Source organism: Grus americana, chromosome 19 (genome assembly GCF_028858705.1).
Source record: "Grus americana isolate bGruAme1 chromosome 19, bGruAme1.mat, whole genome shotgun sequence".
NCBI classification, from domain to species: Eukaryota; Metazoa; Chordata; class Aves; order Gruiformes; family Gruidae; genus Grus; species Grus americana.
In genome coordinates, this window is record NC_072870.1 from 8,083,444 (window position 1) to 8,108,032 (window position 24,589).

A 24,589-nucleotide genomic window follows, 5' to 3' on the forward strand; every position below is an offset into this window, starting at 1 on the left:
CGGGACAGTTAGGCCTTTAATTACAGAAAAGTGTATGTATTTTGAAATGCCTGATTGTAAATTTTCTCCCAAGTGCCAAGAGTGATAGATTTACTAATGTTCTCTTTAAAAGCAGATATTCATGGCCTAATCCATGCGTGGATTTAGAATTTAGCTGCCTTCTGTGAATGGAATAATATCAGCCTGTTGTCATAGAGATGACTGCTGCGCTAAATAAATAGCAACAAGATGAGTATTGAAGATGGAAGTTTAGTCAGCTGTTTTTGTTGGCATAGAGATTTTCTCCAAATGTCTCTGATAATAGAAACTGTTGTGGTGAAAACTATGATAATGTGTTATTCATAATTTATCGCATTAACTTCAGGCCCAGGAAGATGCTGAGAAGCTGCGTTCGGTTGTGATGCCTATGGAGAAAGAGATTGCAGCGCTAAAGGAGAAATTGGCAGGAGCTGAAGAAAAAATAAAAGAGCTAGAAGCATCAAAGGTGAGGTGGAGGTGTAACTGTATCCTCATTTATGTCTTGCATCATTCTAGTTTGATGCAGATAAGTAAAGTCAAATTTTGTAAGAGAGAAGAAGGTTTATTGTGAAACTCTACATGTGCAATACATCTTTTCTCCTGTAGCTCAAATAATATATTTGGTCTATATGTGTTTTCCCATATTCGTTTTGAGGGTTGTGTTATGTGTGTTTGTGTGTGTCATCTGTGCTTAGCTTAAATTGCATGGCTTCAGATCTACTAGTGAAAAAAAAAAGAAAAAAATCTAGAAAAATAGCTGCTTTGCATGTCTCCAACAGCCTGGCCTTTAGATTAATGTCATGGTTACAGCCACAGAAAGATTTGCATTTGCAGAATTCTTTTAATCTACTTCATTCCAGCATCTGCTCTATTTCATTTTCTAATCCTGCGCATAAAACTGAGGCAATATCACCAGAATTTTTATATCTTAAAATTTAAGAAAATCTCAGATTCATAGAAAGGGATATTGTTCATGGCTGCCAAGAAATCAATGTCAGTGATATATATCATATATATCTAGCATTCTTGTATTCTTCAGATATGTCAGAACCCTTACTGAACTTTCTTGCCAGCTGTACAAAGTAAGTAATATTTATATCACTGTAAGATAGCTGCATTTAATATACTGTTTTATACAGAAATGAAGATGTCTTCTGTAACAAGTACTTTATCTTGAAAGTCAAAAAGGCTGACGTTGCAAGACAATGTACCATTTGGATGTTTTTAAGACATACAAATAAATACCTTTCTTGTCTTCTGGATCACTTGCATTTTCATTTAAATAGATGTTCATCACTTGCTGGAATTTTTTATCTTTTTTTTTTTCTCCTTTTAGTCCAACTTGGATGTCTGTCTGAGACTTGGGAGATTTGTGTAATTCATTTAGCAATCTTAACAATTTCACTTGATTAAGAGTCCATGCCTGAGTGTTTTCTTTCTTCATAGATTCTTTGTGAATTGCTTTATAGGTCAAATGTTGGAGATTTGAAATGTTCCTAGGAAAAATAGTTCTCTAGGTAGTTCTGCTTTTTCTCTTGATGCAAGTAATACTTCCTTTTCATTGCCAGGCTGAATTTGGGGAAGATGAGGAAATGTGAACCTTCTTTTCTTGCTTGCTCTCAAAATGCCTTTTTTAGCTTTTTTTTTTTTCTTCTTTTCTGAAGAAGATTTTCTTAGAACTGTTCTGTTGAATTTGGTTGTAAAAATGATAGGTCATTCTTGTCTCCCTCTTTCTTACAGGCAAGACCTGAGTAAAATTGGTAGTGTTTCAGGACTAGGAATTGTGTTGGTTTCTCTGTCAGTCCTCTAAAATCTGAGCATGGTATTCTATGGGATGAGTAAAACACAAACTCACATCTCTTGTAAAAAAGAGAATTATCACTTTATCCATGTTTCTAATTTATTGAGAGGTTCTTTTTAAAGAATTCTCACTTTAGGTGGTGATTCTTACCAAAGGAAATAACATAGGCCCTTAATTCTTACGTGTGGTTGATTCTACTTCATTCTTCCTTCAGTCTGAAGTTGATGATAGTCCTATTTCAAGTCACCTTTTTAGGGAAAGAATTGCTGTTTTGTATCTAGCAAGGACATGTTTACACACAAACTTAGCAAGTTGTTAAAGGACTTTAATCTACAGCACTACAAATAGACAAGGTAGTATTTACATGATTTATATTACTATACTGGTATGAGGACTGATACATGCAGAATGAGCAATACATGTCACTTTTCTGTTGGTCATGGTGAAATCACTTAGATCTGCTTGTCATGTAATTTTGGTTTTCAGTGCCAAGTATTTAGTTGGATTAGTGAAACAATGCATTTCTTTTTTTTGGTAGGGTTTTTTTGTTTGTTTCCCTCCTTCCATCCTTTCCAAGGTTATTCTGTAGGAGTCAGATTTCTCCCTTTCAATGGCTAAAAGACTTGCAGATAGAAGACTTGGTAACCTAGGGCAGGAGAAGCTGTCCCCACCACTAATGGCAAGTTAAAGCCGAAGGGCTATCTTGAACTCTGAGTCGGTGTCTGTGACTCATGTGCTGTTTTGAGGAAGATGAAGAACAGCTCTGTGGAGCCAGTCAGGAATTGTCTGAAAGCTTTTGTTTCTTTAAAATAAAAACTCTTCTGATTCCTGACTTGGCAAACCATAAAACTGAATTGGGCCATAAAGAAATCTTTCAGCCCGTTCCCTGCTCCAAGCTAGGATCCATTTGTAGGTGCATCATGTTTGACAGATGTTTATGTAAACCCTATCTTAAAAGGTACTCACCAGAGATTCTGCAGTCTCTGCAGGATGTTTGTTCCAGATCTTTGTTAGCTTTGCTATTTAAAAAAACAAGAAAAAAATCCTAATGTACTACTTCAGTCTTTCTTACTGTAATTGCTTTTCATCCCGTCCTCCATGGACAGATTTTCCTTTCTTTTTGCAGCAGCCTTTCATGGGTTTGAATGTTTTTCTTGTCTGTCCCCAAGTTTTTTCCTCTTCTTAGGCTTACCATCCCTGGTTTAGCTCAAACTTGCCTCATAGTCATGTTTTCAGACTGCTATTGCTGCTCTATTTTGAACGGTCTCCTCATCCTCTTTGGTGAAGGAAACCCAAAACCAAACACAAAATTTAGTTGTTGGCTTATCAAAGCTAATTAAAGGATTGCTTGGTTTTTTGATGTTCTTAGCCTCTTTACCATGTCTGTGCTCAGTGCCGCTGCTGTTGTGATCCAACTGTGGGAACTCTATAAATATACTGGTATGTTTGTCTTAGTAAAATTTTAATGAGTAATTTTTTCAGAAATAAATACAAATACAACTTGCACACTGGTATTTGAGTATTTGTGATTTATAGGAATAAACTTGTCTTCAGCACCTGTATGTTATCTGAAGAGATGACTATAACTTCTAAGGAGGAGGAAGGGTCCGAGAGTGTTCCTCCACTGAGATGGTGGATTTCCCATTTTTTTTATAAAGGTTAAAGAACTGAACCATTATTTGGAAGCCGAGAAGTCATGTAGGACAGACTTAGAGATGTACGTGGCTGTTCTCAACACACAAAAATCAGTCCTGCAAGAAGATGCAGAGAAGTTGCGGAAAGAACTACATGAAGGTACCTATCTAATAATAATACTTTTGACTCTTTTACACTGAGGATGCAAAAACCAACACAGCTGTTACTCCTTTACTGATTTCTTATTTGAATTGGATTTAAAGAAGTTGGGAGGGGGCGGGAAGCAATATCTTTAAACGTGAAAGCCCTTGAAATGTTTACAGAAGAGTTGAATGTGACATAGAAAAACCAGAGCCATTCATTCTCTTGAGGGATGCTATTCAAATTCTGCTAAGTTCTTATAGTATAGCAAGCTTCCTCCTTATTAAAGGGATTTTACTGATGTCTTTTATTTGTGTACAATTATGAGCATTATTTCCATGAAGCAGTGATATGTCTCCCCGAGGCATGTCAATTCTGAATGCCTGGTGGTGGAATGGATGTGTAAATGTACATGCATGCCAGTACAGTGCAGAATTCGCTGTAGAGGAATGAAAAATGGAACCATCTGTTGAAATAAATAGGGTCATAGAAGACAGTCTTTTGTAACCAGCACTAAAAGAAATAAACTACTAGAATTCATGAATGAAGTTAAGGCATTAGTCCTCTAATTGGACAATCTTAAACTGTCAGTAATACTTGCCTAATAACAAGCCAAGTGTGGGAATTACGAAAATGTCTTATTTCATCCTAAATACTTGTTGAAGAAAGCCTGGCTGGTTTTGATTAGAACAATAATTACTTTTATTTGCAAAAATGCGTCTCATTGGAAAAGAAGTTAAAAAAATTCTGATTCAGACAGACTCTTTCTATTTTTGAATAGTCTGCCATCTCTTAGAGCAAGAGCGACAACAGCACAACCAGTTGAAACACACATGGCAAAAAGCCAATGACCAGTTCTTGGAGTCTCAGCGTTTGCTGATGAGGGACATGCAACGTATGGAAATTGTTCTGACCTCTGAGCAGCTCCGACAAGTTGAAGAACTGAAAAAAAAGGATCAGGTTACTTGCTGCTTTCTTCTTTTTTTAAATTTTATTTTATTTTTTTAATATTGTAGATTTAATGTGGTATAACAGGTATGGAATTCACATGTTGGAGACAAGTTATTTAAGTGTGTTAATATTTCAAAAAATGTTAGCTGACAGTTTCAGTAGAAATTCTCCATTTGAACGACAGCTGACAATTATAACAGAAACTCTCCATTTGTGCAAAAATTTTAAAATTAATGTATATAGTAACTTTAAAAGTAATGTTGCCAGTATTGTTAAATGGAAAGGTAATAATATCCAGAAGTAAATCTTGGAGGAAGAAACAGTCATCTATGATGCAGAACATCTGGGTTAAGGATGTTAGGATAGCAAATTTCACTTCTTTCTAGGCTTTTCCAATACAGTACCTAGCTCAGGCCTGAATTAAGAGCTTCATTTTAAATTAGCTTATGCAAGTGATTGTGTACATGCTTTATGAGTTAGTGTTCTGTGATGGTTTTCTTTTGATTCTTTTCCCATATGTTACATTCCATTGTTTAGAGTGGTCAAGGCACTTCTTGTTTTCACATTTTGTTTTAATGTTCATGCTTGTATAATGGCTGTTAATGGCGCCATTAGCGATGCAAATATGTTATCAGGTTCTATACAATAGCCAGTGTAACAGCTACTTTTGTTACTTATTTGGTAATCCCTAGAATAAGAATTTTGATCGAGGTAATATGTTCTTAGAATAAAATTATTCTAGAACATGAATTGGCCACTGAACTTGAAAAGTAAGTTCTCATTTAAGTCAGTCTCTGCGTGTCTTTTGAAATGAACACTAGATTTTTAAGCAAAAGAATCCTTATGTGATAAACCTGGGTTTTTAACCAAAATAATCTTTTCCAGTGGCACCTTAGTAGCTTAGTTTAGTATGAAAGCCAATGTCCTGACTACTATGGCAAAATTGAATCCCACTTATATGTGTTCTCTATCGACTACTGATTTCTAGGAAGAAGATGATCAGCAGAGGCTTAGCAAGAGAAAGGAAGAGAAGCAAAAAGATTCAGATGATGAAACAAAAGCTTCATGTTCTCTAGCCCATGAGGAAACCCTTACCCAGCTCTCCAATGAAGAGGTAAAACAATTGGATAATTCAAAGCAACTTTGGGCAGTCGTGCATCCCTCAGGGTGTTGATTACAAATACAAATGCACGCTCTATGTAGCTTATAATTCTTATTAAGCAATGAAAAAATCTTTGGAGTTGCACTTGAATATATAAATTCTAATAAAGATTGGAAGACAATAGTTAACAATCCTGAGAGGTGCTATTAAAAACTGTAATTTACATTTTGCATTCTGGGTGTTAACTGCTGTTAATTCTCTAGGGATTTATAACCACATTCTAACACACCTAAATGTTCAGAATTAAACCAATTATATCTGAACATTCAGCAAGTGTATTGTAGCTACTTTGCTAACCTACTTGTTGAATTCTGTACTAAACGTAAACTGGTTAGACAAGTTTGAGATCGCTGATTATGAAATTACCCAGTTGCTTAGCATGTGCAAAATAGCATGATGAGTGTGTCTGTATGTATTAAGCTACATCCAGCTGTGCAAGTAGAGGTTTTTCAGACACATCTGTTCAGCAACCAAAAATAAGCTTTTTTTTATTAGCCAAGCCAGTAGCTAGGGCTCAGCACCAAGTTTTTGTAGAAGCTGCTTGAGCTGTATTAGTAGATTTATTATAACAGCCAGAAAAAGTGCTGCTGTTGGATGTCCTTAGTTAGTAAGCCTTTTGGATGTTGTAGATAGTCATACATTAGGACAAGCTGAAATTGTATTTGAAATGTGCCGAAGCGAGTCCAGTGAGCATAGTCTGTAACTTGGAAACATTATCAAAATGGGCAATTACTTATCCTTTCCCCCTGCATTTTGCTTGTTTATCTGATCATCTGACAGGTTCCATTTTGGTTTTGTAAGTCAAAACAGGGACACATTAATAAAACCAAACCAAGGTTTGTGCTATAGAAGCTTATGTAAGCTTCAGGAGACTTGCGAATTTGCAGTGTCAACTGGTTTTTTGCCTGCTTTGTTTATCCTTTTTGAAGGGGAAAAAGTACATACTTCTAGAGTCTGCCCTCTATTGTTATCAATGATTTGTAGCAGTTCAGAATGGAGAAAGATGTTCAGAACTGTAACATCTAAATGTAGCTGAGATCTAGTTCTACCCTTTATCCTACAATAAGGATGCAAATTTTTCTATTTCAAATACTGTGCTGGATACTAATACCACATCTGTATCCAGATACGAAATGCAACCTATTGACAGTGAACTAAAGTTTTGTCTTCTGATGTCGTCTTTAATCTCAGTCCTGCGATACTCTTTAGTCCCTTAATCACAACATTTATTTAATTCTAGGAATTATACAGGATGGAGAATCTTTCATTTTGAGTAAGGGTATCGTTTCCAGATTGGTTTTGGTTTTGCTTATGAATTTATATTTTGTTGCTATTTATGCCCTTTTTTAGCTGTACAGAATGTATTTTAGAAGTGGTAATGTATCATATTATCAGTCATGTCTCATAACTTGTTGTAATTTGACTTCTGAGCTCTGAGCAGTTTGGTGATACAAATCATTTGTACTGCAAACAGTTGTTGTCTGAAGATTGTTTTATATGTCAGTATTCTCTTGACTGTTTGTTATGAACTTAAACTCATATATGTACATATTAAAGTAAATACAAATATTATGCCTAAAACCGCTTAAAACAAGGCATTTACAACAGTCGTAAAAACAGTAATACATAGCATATTGTTATAAGTTATAAACACCTGTATGGAAGTATCAGCTGCCTGCTAGTGTCTGCTGGACCTATTTCAGAAATTACTATTTTTCTCAAGAGGCTTGTTTTCAGTGTTAACTTCTTTACATGTCTAATGGCAAAACAGAAGTGCATAATATATTGGAAGGTATTTTGAAAGCAGTCATATGCTTTTAAAATAAAGCATTACTGCTCTCTTTTTCAGTGCTACAAATAAATAAAAGTAGATCAAGAGACTTAATGTGCCTTATACATGTCACAGGACAGTTAGTATGGCTTTTTGGTATCTGCATTCCCCAGGATGCCTTTCTGTTTAAGCCCAGCCTTTTCACTTTTCATTTTATTTTATGTACAAATAATCTTTTAAAGAAAATATTTCTTTCTCTTACAATATTTTGTCAGACAATCAAAGTAGAAGAAAGAATAATATTCACTTGTCAGTATAGAGTAGACTTTAGGTATATCATTCTCCATTTATTTTTATGTTAATGTAATTTTTTTGTTTTACTAAAGACTTCTGAATTTACTAGAGGAAGTGGAATATTTGCCTTCTGTTGTGTAGATTATAGTTCTAGAAGTGATATTGCAAGTGATCTCTTTAGTGGAAGAAGTGCCTTGTTTCAAATATTGGAAGATGTAAGGTGACTGTGTCCTTGCTTGTCTGGCAGGAAGACAGATTTGTACAAAAGCACTCTGTTAACAGAAGACACTCTCTCTCTTTTTTTCTCTTTTTTTTTTCCTTGTTTGTTTTGGTTTTTAATTCTAGAATTTCAGTTCTCTATCCTTTTCTCTGCCATCTTAAATTTAGTGATCAAATGTTCTTGCCAAAGCCAACTTAAATTTATCTTTACTATGTCTGATAATTAGTGTCCAGCATTCCTCTTGTACCATGCTTCTAGAATGTGGTATACAATTTTTTTTCTTCCTTGCTTTTCAATTATAGGTGCATGTAAATAGCACCCATGGCTCAGTCCATTCATTGGATGCGGACTTGCTTCTTTCTTCTGGTGAATCTTTCAATAAATCGGATAATGATATGTTTAAAGATGGACTACGGAGAGCACAGTCAACAGACAGTCTGGGGACATCTGGATCTTTACAGTCCAAAGCTTTAGGGTACAACAACAAAGCAAAATCTGCTGGGAACCTGGACGAGTCAGATTTTGGACCACTTGTTGGAGCAGATTCAGTGTCTGAGAACTTTGATACAGCTTCCCTTGGGTCTCTGCAAATGCCAAGTGGGTTCATGTTAACCAAAGATCAGGAAAAAGCAATCAAAGCAATGACACCAGAGCAAGAAGAGACTGCTTCGCTTCTTTCCAGTGTTACACAAGGTGTAGAAAGCGCTTATGTATCTCCTAGTGGTTACCGCTTGGTTAGTGAAACAGAGTGGAACCTGCTGCAGAAGGAGGTGAGTACCCGCTGCATGCATCTGCTGTGACCGCTGCCCGCATGCCAGGCTGCCTCTACACTCTGTGGGCTGTCTGCTAGGTGAAAGCTCTTCCTAATGTGCTTTACACAGAGTCAAGTGGGGAAGGAAATAGGTAGCATCATATGTAGCCTTTCACTTTTCTCTCTTGGAATACTTCTGTAGGTAAAGCACATCTGATGTAAACCATATTGGCTGACTCTCTTCATGGGAAAGTCAGCTTTACTAAATACAGGATATTTTTGCACTTAGGGAAGGGTCTGGCAGAGGTAGTTGTTGATCTCGTAAATATGTGAGAGGGTGAAAAGAATGGGAGAACTCAAAGAAAAGGAGAGAATGGGAAGCTAAGGAAAGGAGGTTACAGTGCAGCTGGGGGTTACTAGAAAGTGCAAAAATTAACAGAAGGTACAAGGCTAACAGTACTGGGGTTTATGCCAAGGAGTTTTACTGAGGGTTGTGCACGGAGTGCAGTTTAGAAATGAGCAGCCAAGATATGCATAACACACAAAGCTACCACAAAGGAAGCTTTGGAAAATTGTTGGGTTCTTGTACTAGACTTAACATTGTGCCAGTTTCAGTGTGGGTGACCAAGGGAATTGTTGCTTCTGGGTGTTCTGCCTGTCAGTTTTTCAGCAGTTTTACATGATGCCAGTTCAAAGCTTGCATTTGGTTTATTGCTGAAAAAAGGGGTATTGTGGGGCTCCTGTGGTTACTCTTTCAGAAGAAGAGAGGTGGACGCCAAGGAGCAACATGTTAGGGGGACGAAAAGGGGAGGGGGGGAGATAACAATCCATAATGGGTGAAAAGGAAGACAAGATGGGGGTAAAAAAAAAAAAGGAACTTAAGAATGCAGTGAAAGAGAAGAGGCCAGGCAAAGGCCAGATGAGATGAAGAACTGGTGATATTTTATTTCCTCAGCTTGTTGGAATTCAACTTATTTGCAAATCATTACTTAGGAGGTCTCTCCAAACCTCTTGTAAAGTTGCTATTTTTGTGTGGCTACTAATTTGTAATATCTGGAGAAACTATGGCGTTGTGATCTCAGAGCTGAGTTAAATCCTTTACTCTTGAGTATTTCCTTGCCCTGTTGACATTTGGATGACATTTTACTCCAGTCCTTTCTTAGAATTCAGAAAAGAAATGCACTGCTTCCCACGAGTTTCTGGAGGCAGGAGTACAGGCAGGGCATGTGAATGCCACTCTGTGTGGATGGGACATGGAGCAGTGAATACAAATTTTCAGTTCAAACCTTACTTGCAGTTGATAAAACTTCCATTTGTTCCCTTGGCCAAAACCATTAAAATTTCAAAATGGCAGCTGGTTTATTCTTTGTTTCCCACACCCCAAGACATTTTTTTCCTCCTGTTTGGTGGTTGGTGGTTTTTTTGTCGTTGTGTTTGGTTTTTTAAATCTGTCTGTCTTCTACTTTATTTTTTCTCAATTGTTCTTTTAGCTGACTATTTTCTTCTTGGTCTCTTTTCCCAAGTAACAAGGAATAGAATGAGAAGAAATGGCCTCAAGTTGCTTCAGGGGAGGTTTAGACTGGATATTAGGAAAAATTTCTTCACCAGAAGGGTTATCGAAAGTGGTTGAGTCACTATCCCTGGAGATGTTTAAAACACATGTAGATGTGGTGCCTAGGGACATGGTTTAGTGGTGGACTTGGCAGTGCTACATTAACGGTTGGACTTGATGATCTTAAAGGTCTTTTCCAACCTAAATGATTCTATGATTCTATCCAATCTCTGATACTGGAGGAGGACGGTATTAAAAAGTAAATCTTGATTACTGTTGTAGAACAAAATTAGTATGCACCATTGAAAAATATTCAAAGCTCAATTACAGGAGGAAAAAGATTTAAGGAAGTCCTGGCCTCATGAACTGACTTGCTTTCAAATTGGTTTCTGTTGATTTAAAAAAACCCAAAACCCGACGATGACAAAAACCCCACAAAAAACCCAACCCCAAACTCACACACACACCCCCCTTCATCCAAAAAACCACCAAACACCATAGCATTGTGTTTATAATTTGATTTGTAATATAAAATAATTTCATGAAAAAATGCTATGGTCTGTTGAAAACTTTTCTCCAAGATGTCTGTTTCTATACAGGTAATTAAGTAATATATTTCAAAAGGACACACTGAATGACTTGATAAACCCTTATCTGTCATGGCTTATCGCTTTTGTGCTAAAATTGGGACTTGTGCCAGGAAAAGCTGATATCCTCTAGCTGATTTACATTGTCCTTTACTTTTAGAGCAACTTAATCTTGCCATTACGTGATTCTACCACTGTCTTTTATCTGTAGTATTTTGTGATAGCACAACACACCTGAGAGTATGTAGCACTTCCGCATTCCGTGAAGAATTCTATGGTCTTTATGTCAGGTGATAACTCTGTGTTCTCCAGGTGCAGAATGCAGGGAACAAGCTGGGTAGACGCTGTGATATGTGCTCAAATTATGAGAAGCAGTTGCAAGGTATCCAGATTCAGGAGGCTGAGACAAGAGACCAGGTGGGATTTCTCTTCAAGCTTTAGCAAGATTTTTGCAGTTGTTCATACTGCTAAGGATGCAACAGTGAACCATCTGCTGTTTTATTCATTGGTTTGAATTAAACAATGTCAGCATACTTAAAATCTGGATAACTTCTGACATTTTCTTGACATAACCTGATTTGTTACTGTTAATGTGGTCATGAGCACCACGTGTACCTATTTCTTAAGGATTCACCTTGGAGAACCACTTTATCTGGTGCTATAAGACCATGCACGAAAGGCACTTCTATAAAAAGTGGTGTGCTCATGCTGAAGTCAGTATCTTTCATAATTTATGCTCTAAAATGCTTTTCATGCATTAAATTCTATTATCTTTGATACTGCAAGAATTGTTAACAGCAACGGGAAAATTAGAGGACCTCATCCTAGTAGCATAAAATGACTAAAGTATGGGAGGATGTTTGTTTCCTGCCATAGACTGAAGAACAATTTTCAGATGGGTACGGAAGACATGAGTCACATTCTGCTTTGAAATAAGTGATTGAAGTCATTACATGGCGATGGTCCAGTGTGGTTTGATGTCCCATGTTTCCTTATAGGTGTAATCTGTGATGCAGGGTGTTTCAGAAGAACAACAAAGGAACTTCTGAGTTGCAAAGGTTTATGAGGGATTTTGTTTTGTGGTTTGGGGGTGTGATGGGGTGAAGCAGATTTGTGTTCAGGAAATAAATGCTTCCCAAAAGAATGGAAAATTAAATTATTTTGTTATAACAACCCAGGTGAAAAAGCTGCAGGTGATGCTGAGGCAGGCTAATGACCAGCTGGAAAAGACAATGAAAGATAAACAGGAATTGGAGGATTACATGAAACAAAGTGCTGAAGACTCCTCTAATCAGGTACAAGCATTTTGTAACCAAGATGGTAGGAATAATGAAATGTTACTCAAAATTATGTAACAAGAACTCTTGTCTTCTGTTAGATATGGATAGACTACCTGCTGTAGAGGCAAGAAAAATGAGAATTTCTAGGGTTAGTTATGCTCCACCTGAATCTGTCACAGTTTCTAGAAAAGTCTGACGTCTCTAATACCATGTTACCCGATTTTGGTCCTAAAGTTTCATCTCTAATCTTGAAATCCATTATAGAGGTGATAATTGGAATTTGAGTCGCGTTCGAGTTTTTCGAAGTGACCTGTGTATGAAATCACCCAAACATGCAAAAGTGGCCTTGTGTTCTTGGTCACTGTCCTTGTCAGTAGAGTGGTACTATTCATGCCACTTGCTGTCATCAATACTTGACACCCAGTTAATAGACTTGTGGTGAAGACATACAGTTAATGAGTAGCTGAGCAGGCAGTAGCAGTAGTTGGTCCAAAATATCCACTAGACTTCTTTAAAGCGGTAGCCTGCTGAAAAGATTTTTCAGTCCGAGATGTGTACATAAGTCTCCTGGAACAATGGAGTCAAACAGGATGTGTGGTAGTCATAGCTTTATTTTTAAAAAAAAAAAAAAAGTCATCATCTTTGGCCTGTTAAAAATTACAATATGAGGTAAATGCTGTGTACAAGACATTGAATTTACTTCACTTGAGCTTGGAAGACTTTCTCTCTTCCATCCCACCCAGTATTTTTTCCTTACTAAAGAAACAGTAGTCATTAGACAAAGTCTGTCTTAGATGACAGGAATATGTTTATACATTCTTTCTTTTGGCTGTACCAGAGTGCTCTTAATTAAGCAATGCTTAATCTAACTGTTAAGCATGTGTTGTTGTAGAATAACTTAATTGTAAAGTTTTTGAAGACCTATGCTTTCAGAGAAAGGTACAAAAAATTACCTTAAGAAAATGCTGAAAACTTAGGTAGTAGCCCTGCAATTTCCCTTCAGTGTCTCTGAACTAGCTTACATTCAAGTTTGATTAGAATTAACTGTTTATTTGTTGTTTAGAGTCTGGTAAATAGAATATAAGTATATTATTGGTATAGAAGCACAGCATCTCTTTTTACTGACTTGAGCTGCGTTACTGCTTTACTGAGTAAGGAATTAATAAATTAAACCTTAGTGGATTAGTTCGAAATTTCAAAGCATATGTTAGTAATGATAACAGGGAAGAGAACTTCAGTGGCTATTTCTTTTTCAAAATCTGTTTCATGCTTTATATCTTTGTGTGGGTTTTCTTAAGATCTCGTTGCTTATGGCTAAATGTCAGAAGTCAGAGAACTTCCTCAGTGAACTGCAGCAGGCGTTTTCGCAAGCAAAGAGGAGTGTCCAGGAGCAAATGGTAAGACAGCTTAAGCCCAGGGATCACTTGAACAGTGCTGTTTGTCTGACCTTTAGAGCTCAACGTGTTTGTCAAAGGCTTTGTCTTGCTGCCCAGCCAAGCTTGGCTAGAGAGAGCTGTGCATCTTAACATGTAAAGTTGCTGACCAAATGAGCTCTGATAGCAAGTGCTGGAGCTGTAACAGTTTGTAGGGTCGGTCTGCCAGACTGCATGTATGCATATTGATTAATATGGAGATCACTACTCAGCTTTTCCCCCTTATTTGTTATGTACATTCCATGCCCATTTAGTATCTTATTTCACCTCAGATCTGAAGACAGAATAGCTTGTTTCAAGACAATTTTTTAGGATTCGTCACAAGTACCATCACTAGTGAATATTTACTGGAGTGTTGGAGGTGAATGCTCAATGTTTTTACAGGTCAGGCTTAAAATATCAAGCCCTAACACCCAAGAAGAGATATGTGTGGGAACTTACTTTTTTTTTTTTTTAAACTATTTTGAGCGTCTTGTAGGAATTAAGCCAGAGAACAAGAATAGGATCTCATTTTCTAGGGCAGAACAAAGTCTCTAACTTCCTTAGAGCAATTCTTTCCCTTCTAATATAGGAATCAAGTTTCTTCTTTTTTCCTCCCTTGCATAGCATTGTGGGGACTAAGAGCATTCATTCTCGTGAATCCCAGTGTGGCATTTCTGGGGTCTGGGATTGTCTGTAGGACATCAGGACGTTGCTTGCAGAAACATCCTGTTTGATGTTCTGCAGGAGAGCACACCTAATGGAGATGCAGGAGATTCAGAAAATATATTGATCCGAATATGCTTTTCGTGCTGTCCACCTATAATACAAAGGGCAACCTCTGTCAGAGTTCAAGTCCCTGCTTCCCTATACTGAAGCAATCATTCCTCTCAGAAAAGTTCACTGAATTTTTTTTTCTGTTGTAATGCAAGCAAACCTATGGGGTTTTTTAATCCTTTTTCTTCACAAGGGATCAGCTGTTTTGATGTTTTCTTCTAAAGACATTGGGAGGCAGACACCTACTGTTGCAAGTTTCAGGATGAATGTGTAAGGTTTTTGAATAACCTGATCTTACAGCTGAGTCATTGGATGACTTTAATAAATATCACTGCCAGTTCCCAAAACCACATGTGATTTCCTCCCCCTGCCCACCCTCCATGCGCACAGCTAGCTTAATGGATAGATACAGAAGAAAACTTAACTGGGAGACTTAACAATGCTGTATTTATCACTTGCTTCCTCCTATCTGCCTGTACAGTTAAGATTGATCCTGCCTTTATTTCTGGTGCATAGGCCAGGCAAGAGAGAACTGATCGTGTTCATCCACACAATCATTTTGTTTCCTTCTTTACAAAGAATATCAATTCACCAGACTTTTGAAAGCAATGATAGTAAATGGGGCATGAAGAGATCTGAGCATGACCCTAAGTGAGAATTTATGCTTTTCTTTATGTTGGAGACTGTCCTGACACAGTCAAGGGAGCAGGTTTCAGAAGAGTTGGTGAGACTGCAAAAAGATAATGAAAGTCTTCAAGGAAAACATAGCTTGCATGTGTCTTTACAGCAAGGCGAAGATTTCATTCTACCAGAAGCAGCAGAGGTAAAATACTTTGAAATCATTAACACAAATAATGCATGTGACTAGATCTCGCTGGAAGAATCTTCTTTATCAAAAAGCTGACTCAAATAGCACAATGAATGATAATCTGGATTTTAACCCTGTAAGTCTGCAATGTACAAAATCAGCAGCCTGATTCCCCTGTGCCATGAGCATGCTTCAGGGTATGGATAGATAATAATAATAACTGAGTTAACTATGGCCTGACAACTGCTCTGTTGTCAGTAGAGTGTGGGTTTATCCCAGTTCAACTAGTTTAAGCTGTATTTTGCAACTGGGCACACAAGCGTTCAGTCACCACAGCTCCAATGGAGATATCAGTTCAATAAATTAAGCTAAGTCAGTCACTTTAATTTCTGTCCAAGCGTTAAGACGAGTAATAATCTTGAGCCTTGAATAATGATAAGCCTTGTCAGCCTTTTCATGGCCACTCCCTTATGCTCAAGCACATCAAGCTTAAAAGATGTGTGGGATGAAGGGCAGGGGAAGAGGGTCATAAGCCTGTGGAGACATGAATCTTTACACGTTCTCCGTGTACTATGGCCAAGCAAACTGTTTGTGATTTTGTCTTAATACCTTGCTGGATGCAAGATCTGCTGTGGTGGGACAAACCTCGGGGTAGTGTAACTTTTGTCTTTGGCTTGTATGCTGATAAATATAGTACTGTGTGTATCTGAAGATCATAATACAAATCTTTGCTAATCATTGATTCAGGAGCTCCGTGAGCTGATTTTAAAATATCGCGAAGACATAATTAGTGTGCGGACAGCAGCAGATCACCTTGAGGAGAAACTTAAGGCGGAGATTTTATTCTTAAAAGAACAGATTCAAGCTGAACAATATTTGAAAGAAAATATAGAAGAAACTCTACAGCTGGAAATAGAGAATTGCAAAGAGGAAATAGGTGAGCAGGGATAAAACAGTCTCAAAATAGGAATATTATAAATCAGTAAGATAAGTGAAGACTTGATTTTGTGATAAGTAGACTTACCTGAATTTTAAATACTGTCCATTTTTGATGGCAGATACACCAAAGTAGTGCAGCTGAAAACAAAAGTACAATTACTTGTTTATCTTTCAGGTACCTTTGTAGCATGTGTTTAATTCTTCTTTAAATAGTAACAGAAGTAAAGAGAGTATGTCCAGTTTTCTGTTTTTTCTGGCATCTAAGCTTTAATATTCTTGTTTTTCAGCTTCCATTTCCAGTTTAAAAGCTGAACTGGAAAGAATAAAAATGGAAAAGGAACAGGTAAGGAGCCCTTTCACTGTGGGATTTTGAGGTTTGGGTTTGTTATGTGGTTTTGGGGGGGTTGTTTGTTTGGTTTTGGTGGGGTTTTTTTAAAGAAAGATAATACGATTCTCTTTTCCTGCTAGTTCTGTCAGTGACACTGTGTTGCTGTCTTTGACATCAAACTCTTAATATCAGAGAAAATGAACCTTTTTTCCCAACTGCCTTTGAGGTGTCAGTAACACTTCAGATATATTTTTGTATGATCTTTAGTATGCCCAGTATTGGGAGGGAAGGAGAGCTGAACTCAGGAGAGAATTCTAAACCACGTAACATTATTGTTCTTCCATCTCAATGTGCTTGTGGGATGCTGGAGGGCTGGCTTATTTCCATAGATAACCTTTCCTTTCTGTAAGAAAGAACACCGGTCTCTCTTTCTTTTTTTTTTGTGGCACAAATTTTCTTACTGAAGGCACTGACACTGTACTGGACGCTCTCAATCTATTCCAACTCTTGGTATGAGCTCAGAGCATAGACATACCTGTGTTGTAACTGCACCTGGGTAGCTTCTGTGTCCATTTCAAAGGAAACATGTATGGTCGTGCTTGGAACTTCGAAGGACAGCATAGCTGTGGTGGTGCTGGTGTAGGACTGGGACGTGTTCATAGTTCTGTTCCTTAAAAGGTGTTTTGTCTGTTTATTAATCTGTTATGTAAATATTGGGTTAACTAATTCCTAACTAATATTAGGCTACCTAGTAATACCCTAAATGTCAGGTTTGGCCATTTCTCTCCAGTTCCAAAAAGAAATAAATGGAGAGAAAGAGATGTTATTTAGGTGTTTTCTGTGTCCCTAGGAGACATTATAGAGGTGTATTTCTGAGGCCTGGGAAAGATACTTTGGTTATACTCCCTGTATGGAGGGACTGTGAGAAATTGAAATGTTAGGGGTTTTAGTTAATACTTTTTTTATTATTACTATATAGTTGGAAAGTTCTTCGCAGGAAAACCTGCAGCAGCTGGAGAGTCTGCAGGAAACAAAAAACACTCTAGAAGAACAGCTGAAGAAGGAGACAGCTGCAAAGGTAGCTATGATGTCTCGATATGAAGTATATATACATTCAGAGAACGTATCACTACATAAGAATGGAAGAGGAAACTTTTGAATGTTGATAAGATTCTGGCAATGAAATAGTGTCCACTGGATGCAGTTTAAATCCTCATCCCAATCACTTTGCACTTGGGTTTGTAAAGCAATGGATCTGAAATGCTGCTGACTTTAATATCTCTTTTGGATTGTCTGCCAAAGTTGCAGACTTCAATAATGTTTCTGCATATAGAAAGCTTCTTGACTAACCAAACCTTGGTTTGAATGCTCTGATACTTTTGAACAAGTGTCATTTTGGTGGTGGTGTAGGAGGGAGCCCTGCTTTGGCACTTATCTGAAATAATTGTGATCTGATTTTTTTTTTCTCTTTTTTTTTTTTTTCCCCTTGTTTGTTTTTGGTTTTTTTTCCCTCCACCAATGACTTTTTCAACTAAAACTCAATACAGCAAGATAGTCATATTTTCACCAGCAGATTACTGCTGTTCATCTATGGTCATGTTCCATTAAAACTCAGAAATCTGCTTTTTTTTATTTTGAGAACCTGGGACCATAGTGCTGTTAAGACATGGGGCTTTTTCATGCTTTAACCAGTCTAATCATGAGAATGTTTGTCTGATGGGTATTAGCCCCTGGTTTTGCAGTTAGGAAAATTGAGGTGCAGAAAGAGTGATTGGTTTAATTTCTTGCCAGTACTCTGAGAGTAACCATGCTTCTTTGCTGTAGTATCATGCTTTGATCAGTTTATACCAGCTGCTGCTTTTTTATGCAGTTTAAGCATAGCATAAAGAATCTTTTTCTCTTCAGGCAAACCTTGAACAGCTTGTATTTGAAGAGAAGAATAAAGCTCAGCGGTTGCAGACTGAATTAGATGTCAGTGAGCAAGTGCAGAGAGATTTTGTAAAGCTTTCTCAGACGCTTCAGGTAAGGGAAGTGCAATCAACTTGTAAGGTCCTGCTTTTGTTTCTTTACTTCTCCAGACCTATATAAGAAGTAGCACTTGTAAATTTTCTTATGTTGGTATTTATGAACTATTTAAAAAGTTATTAGTGAAATAAATTGATCAACTATTCCTAGTATAATGTTAGTATTAAAGCCTATTGGGGATTTTATTCTGATTACTTGATTCCAACCAATTCTCAGCAGCAAAGATACACAATTATTGTACTAAAAGGAACTGTAGAGAGCCATAAATGATGGTACCTTTAGACCCTAGCATTTCATTGTCCATCTCCTGATGTTTTTCCAGTATGTTACTTTTCATAGCAAATCATTAGGGTGCAAATATTTGAGGACAAAGTAAGGAACTTATACTGTTTGATCTGAATATATGAAATGGTTCTTCATGTTATATTTACTGCTTTCTATTTATACTATCTGAAAGTCTGAGCCTTGCTATTGTCACTGTTGCTATCCTTGTATTTCCTCCAAAAAGTGCAGGAAAATAGCTTAACTAGAAATCTTGCTCACAAATGAGGTAATGAATTTGAGCACTGTCTCCTTTGAGTTCTTGGCCAGTCTGCTCGGTAAAATTCAGCAGAATTAAAAATACAGGTTTTTGAGTCAAGTGTTCAGGTTTATTTGGACAACTAAAACAGGAATACAGGAGATTGTTTACTAGACAGAGTTTAGCTGGATGGACAATAGGGAACTCTTGTTCTGGCTGTTTCTGGAGGAGTAAGTAGTACAAAGGAGACTATTGAATTATCTGGGCTAGTGAAGTTGCTTCTTGCTTGTCATCATCTGCTCTTTTTTTTTCTTTTTCCCCCCCTTTTTTTTTTATATATTGTGCTACATGCACTGGTTTATGCAGTTCTCAGAGTAAAAATATATACACCACTTTGAAGATGTGTGGCACACTGTTCCAAAGCTTGCAGGAAGTTTAGTAGACCTTCAGTACTGAGCTCAGTAGGAGTGGTGTAGCTCTCTTTTGTGTTTTCTTTCTGCCCCTAAGCAGTTATTACACATTAGTTTCTCAGCAGTTTAAACAGTGGCTTGTGCCATCTCCACCATGCATAGTACAAGATCTGCTGCACAACACAAGAGATTACCATCGAATGAGGATTTTGGTTTCTTGATAGCCAGGCAGGGTTATTTCCTTCCCTGACCTTGTCAGTGGAGAGCCTGGGTGAGTATGACTTGTGTGAGAGGTCCTCCGGCCAAGTTACGTATCAGCAGTGGAGACGAAGGGCTAAAAATCAATTAACCGCTAGCTGGGAATTCCCAACTGAAAGCCCAGATCCTAATGTGAAGAACATGAAAGTTTGAATAAAAAAACAAAACCAAGCTTGTGATGTCTTTGCATTCATTTCAACACAGTTCTGCTGGGCACTCTTTCAGCATATAAGAAATAGCTTAAGATAGATTATCAGAAAAGCAAGTTACAGGAATGAGCTTTGAAATGAGACGTTTCCTCCAAGAACACTTTAGCTTTGATTTTGAGAGGCTTTAAAGCATGTGCTAGGCACATCTGTACTTCCTTTACATTCTTTCGGTGAAAGCTTACATTGCTTTGCACCTCTCCTCTGGTTTGCCTGGCTGGTGAGGTGTCAGTGACTGGTTATTAGGCAAGACAGAGTGATGATGAAGGCTTGCTTGAGTCCCCCAGAAAGTGGCATTTTATTGTAAAGAGACAACTGCCTTATGTCTTCCTTCCTCCCGTTCTTGGTTCTAAATTAAGCTTGTGCTCCTTCACACCTTGCGTTTTTCAGCTGATGTTAATTGGATATGTCTTCTGCTTGCACAGGTACTAGGAGTTGCTAACGTGGGCTGTTGGCTCAGTGCTGGTTATGGGTCTACGGTCTTGCATCGGCACGTTTTACTAATTTAATCACATCTGTTGGTTTTCTGTAGGTGCAGCTGGAGCGGATCCGGCAGGCAGATTCCCTGGAGAGAATCCGTGCAATCCTGAATGACACAAAACTGACGGACATTAATCAGCTTCCTGAAACATGACACCCTGATGAGCGGGCTCCAAGGCTGCATTTGGGGTTTTTAACTCCTCTTTATAGCAACATTAATTATTATTTAACTCTAACCGAAAGAGCAGAAGACAACAGAGGGGAGCAATGACTGAGTTTTGTTTCTAGAGGGGGAAAAAGGTTTCGTACTGGGCAGGAAGAGAGCACAAGGGTGACTTGCAGTGTAGGAAGGAGAACTTTCTAATGGAAACACTAATGAGTGTGGTGTTTCGTGTTCCACTGAGTGGGATCAGTCCTTACATTCTGAAAAACTTCCCCTCTTTCAGCCAACTTGGTAATCTAATATAGAGTTTTGGAACATTTACCCCCTGTCTTTCCCTCCTTCCTTTCCCCCCACTACTGTGATCAAAGTAGCTGCTGGAAACCATATTGTCCCTCCAAAACATTGAAGAGCAAAGTGGTTGAAGTTTTTCTGTTTGAATAGTCAGTAACAGTATTCAGCTAGCAGAGAGAATGAGGTGTAGAGTATGCTGTATGAATATTTTATATTAAAATATGACTTTATTAGCAGGACACTGGATATTGATCTTATTTCATAACTCAGTACTTTTTTCTTTTTTCTTTTTTTTTTTTTTTACCATTGACTTTGTGTTGAAGAATCTGAATGCTGCTGAAATGTGGTGGACATGAGTGAGCCGTGTGTCTCCTGAACAGAGAAATGCTAATCCAAAAAAAATGAAAAATGTACTGAGAATTTAGCTCCTTGAAATTTTTCCGTTGAATTCTGATACTTCAAGAAAAGCACAAGAAATGCACTGTTTTGTAAACTCTTTTCACAAATGTAATTTAGAATAGGGAACTACAAGTGATTCTTTCTCATCTCTAAAGCTGAGCAGTACCTGTAATCCCTTCTTTGTGTAAAAAAAAAAAAAAAAAAAAAGTAAAAATCCTATGCATTTTCTGAGCATTGGCATGGGGTTTATGCAGGTCTGCTTTGCTCTGGTGGATGACACCAGCTGTGAAGTTGCTAGCTTTCACTGGAATGTGTCAAGGGGAGGTGCTGAATGAAGCAGTCAGCTCAACCCACTGCTTTGGGTCAGCTTCATAGTATACAAAACAGTGATTGCACTCTCAATCACAGAGCACAAATGCGAAGGAGCTGCGTTATTCTGCTGGTTCAAGTCTGAAAGGTACAGTGCATCTCTTACTTTAACGTATGGTATTATGGTATTGCTCAGAGTTGACTCTTACACTGTCCCGTATTTGTATAACCATACATTTAAATTACACTATGTAACGTGACAGCAGAGGCGAGAAATTCTTGTGATCAATCAGGTGCTAGGTTTGGGTTTCTTGTTCTATAAATGCATGGCAGTAACGTGACCGTTCCTCCTCCTCCTCCTTTTTCTTCTTCTGTTGGAGTTTCAGGCACAGATAGCGATGGTTTCATGTACGGTTGCAGGTGTTGATAATACTTGTGGTGCAAACTGCATTCTTGATCCAGCCCCTGCTTACAACTCAAAAGAAAGGAGGCTGAAGGAGCAGATCATTGCTGTCCAAAATTTATCACTTAGATTTTCCTCCATTGCTTATTGTTTTTTCTTTACATACTTGGCCGTAGATCTGAAGGTGATGAAGAAAACCAGAAGTGACAGAAAATGCTCCAAACTGTAATGCACATGACTACATTTTAAGTGCTTAAATCCTATTTTTAGCAGTGTATATTCTGCTACTAACATGAAGTTAGAACCGGTGGTTTTGAAGAGGAATGCCTTAAAAACAGCCAAAAAGAAGCATACAAGCTTAATTCCTTGTCACTCATTGCAAGAATTAAAGCATTTTATTCACCCTAGCAATTAATTCCTTTCATAATCCTGACACCCAAAAGCCATTTTTCCTACCTTAGTAATGACTAGATTAATAGATGGCAGAGTTGTCATCTCCTTAAGATGACACTTAATTTCACTTAAAAGTGAAATTGAAATGTGGCTTCGGTTCTTTATTAATTGGCTATTACAAGATTTTGATTTTTTTTTTTAACCTTTCTCACTATTTGCTGAACTGTCAGGTGACAGCAGCTGCCTCCTGATGCATAAATCCAGTAACAGATGTTTTGCATTCAGTTTTCCAATGGTTAGGGTCCTATTCTGTTGAATAAACTTTGGAGAAAAAAAAATATAGGCCTCTATTAGGAGCTGCAGAATGAAAAGCTTTTTCCTATGTTTCCTTCCTTCCCAAAACCTAACTCTTCACTGGTTACTGATACTTAACCTGTGCAGCAGCATTCAAGGAAGCCTGTTGTTGTATGGCAAAACTACAACGCATCCTAACCATCTCTTCAGCAAGCTGAACACTTGAGGAACGGCACCTGGAGAATTACGCAGAAAAAGATTTTTTTTTTGGTTGAGTTTCTGGACTGTCGTAGTGCAAGAGAGCAAGGAAAGCAGCTGTGAATGGCTTTCAGCATCCTTTCTGGTCTAAGTGTCAGTGCCCATTCTCAGCAGCCCTCCCTTCCTGTCTGCTCTAAACAACCACGGCTGTAGCTGACCATTTTAGATTGTTTCAAATAGTACAGGGCTGGTGTGGCTTTTCCTTGGTGTATTTTTACAAATCGTTGACATGGCTTTCTATAGGTGCGGTACTGTCGGATTGCGGATGGTGGCTGCAGGCTGTTGCTGCAGTCTGTCGGGGAGATGGGAGCAGGCAATCGGTTTGTCATCTTTCATAGACACAGTAACAAACGTAACAGTTGCCGAATGGAGTTGTGCATGTGCGTGTGTGTGTGTTTGTGTGCATGCTTGTGTATTGTTCTCGGTGGACAGTGATGGCGTGTTGGTGCAGTGACAGGAGGCTGGAGGCGTATGCAGTAGGGCACTGAGGGGGCTGAGAGGAGATCGTGCCTGAAAGGGCTGGTGCTAACTACTGGCTTCCTTCCTTTCAAACCAGGTCAGGGAGGGAACTTCCTTTTGGTTTGGAGAGGAAGGATATACGATTGCGGTGTGGTTGTCTTCCTTTTTACCACCTTATTCCATCATGCACCTGAACACCTTTACACCTGTTTAAGTACTTGGCTGTGACTATTCTAGAGTTGAAAGATGAGTGACCTTTTTCACCAACCAGTGCAAATTTCTTTTTTTTTTTAATTAGAAAATTGACTGTTCACAGAAGTGGTGGGAAATGTCCTCACTACAAACAGCTGTCCTGCTAACCCAGAGGGTCTGTCCCTCTGGGGAAGAAAAGCACAGCTTCAGAAGCAGTAACTCAAGCTTCTGCTCAATTTAAGAGACTTAAAGGGGCCTTTTAAAAAAAAAAGTGGTGCCAAATTTGTAGAGCAAATTTAAAAGACTGTAAATTAAGTGTAGTAAAAGCTCTTGGTGTAGATACTCACGGGATGGATTATGGTGGTATCGCTCATCAAATAAAATGTTCTTCCCTCCAGTTCTTGGTGTTCTGGAGCTTGATTTGAGCAGGGTGGTAGGTTCTCCTCGCTTAGCAAGAGATTCTTAAAGGGCACCACTCAGGTCAGCCACGATACACAAGGTGAGAGGATTAGAAAACTGGATTCTGTTTATGTTGACTGTAAAAGGGATGAGATCAAGTTTTTGTATGCATTCCTATACTTGTATAGTCTTAATCTGTACAAAAAAAAAAAAGTGTTCTTGCAGCATGTCTGGTAACCTTGTTACCTGAGGTACTAACAGCCCTCCTCTCCTTACAGCTTTCTGTTGGCACCTCTTGCTGTGCCACTTTTGTAGCAGTGCAGTACTACTTTTCAAAGCTGAGCTTGACCATGTCACCTTTTCTAAGGGGTGGGGGGAGGGGACAACAACTATTTCTTGTCCACAGCAGATCAATAATTGGCCTTTTAATGTCAAGACGGACTCCAGAGCCATCTTTTGGTAAAGGCAAACTGAGTGTTTGGAAGTTAATACTGCATTCCAGCGAACCAAGCCATTGGTGTCCTGTGCAATTGTGGGTGTAGAATTCTGCTGTCTACAGGATTCAAGTGTAACCATTTGTTAACTGTATTGAAGGTGTGTCCTTTATGAAGAAAGTGTTCCAAATTAAAAAAAAGCTGCTGAAGTGTGTGCGCTTCTCTGGTCTTTCTACTCTGCCTTCTGCCGCAGGCCTCCCCCGCAGTAC

At 38.2% G+C, this 24,589-nt stretch overlaps 1 protein-coding gene across 4 annotated transcripts in view; it reads left to right on the forward strand.

Moving 5' to 3' along the window:
* Positions 1-24,532, forward strand: part of RABEP1 (rabaptin, RAB GTPase binding effector protein 1) — a 53,585-nt gene extending 29,053 nt beyond the window's left edge. For 3 of the 4 annotated variants that reach the window (XM_054848026.1, XM_054848028.1, XM_054848029.1), the window contains exons 5-18: positions 365-484; positions 3,478-3,613; positions 4,377-4,555; positions 5,535-5,660; positions 8,296-8,763; positions 11,196-11,300; positions 12,062-12,178; positions 13,462-13,560; positions 15,035-15,175; positions 15,908-16,097; positions 16,387-16,442; positions 17,407-17,505; positions 18,333-18,449; positions 20,379-24,532. In XM_054848026.1, the coding sequence (XP_054704001.1) occupies positions 365-484; positions 3,478-3,613; positions 4,377-4,555; positions 5,535-5,660; positions 8,296-8,763; positions 11,196-11,300; positions 12,062-12,178; positions 13,462-13,560; positions 15,035-15,175; positions 15,908-16,097; positions 16,387-16,442; positions 17,407-17,505; positions 18,333-18,449; positions 20,379-20,480 (2,055 nt within the window). In that variant the 3' untranslated portion in view covers positions 20,481-24,532. The remainder of the gene's footprint in view (positions 1-364; positions 485-3,477; positions 3,614-4,376; positions 4,556-5,534; positions 5,661-8,295; positions 8,764-11,195; positions 11,301-12,061; positions 12,179-13,461; positions 13,561-15,034; positions 15,176-15,907; positions 16,098-16,386; positions 16,443-17,406; positions 17,506-18,332; positions 18,450-20,378) is intronic. The other variant, XM_054848030.1, reaches the window with a different exon arrangement.
* The last annotated feature ends 57 nt before the right edge of the window (positions 24,533-24,589 follow it).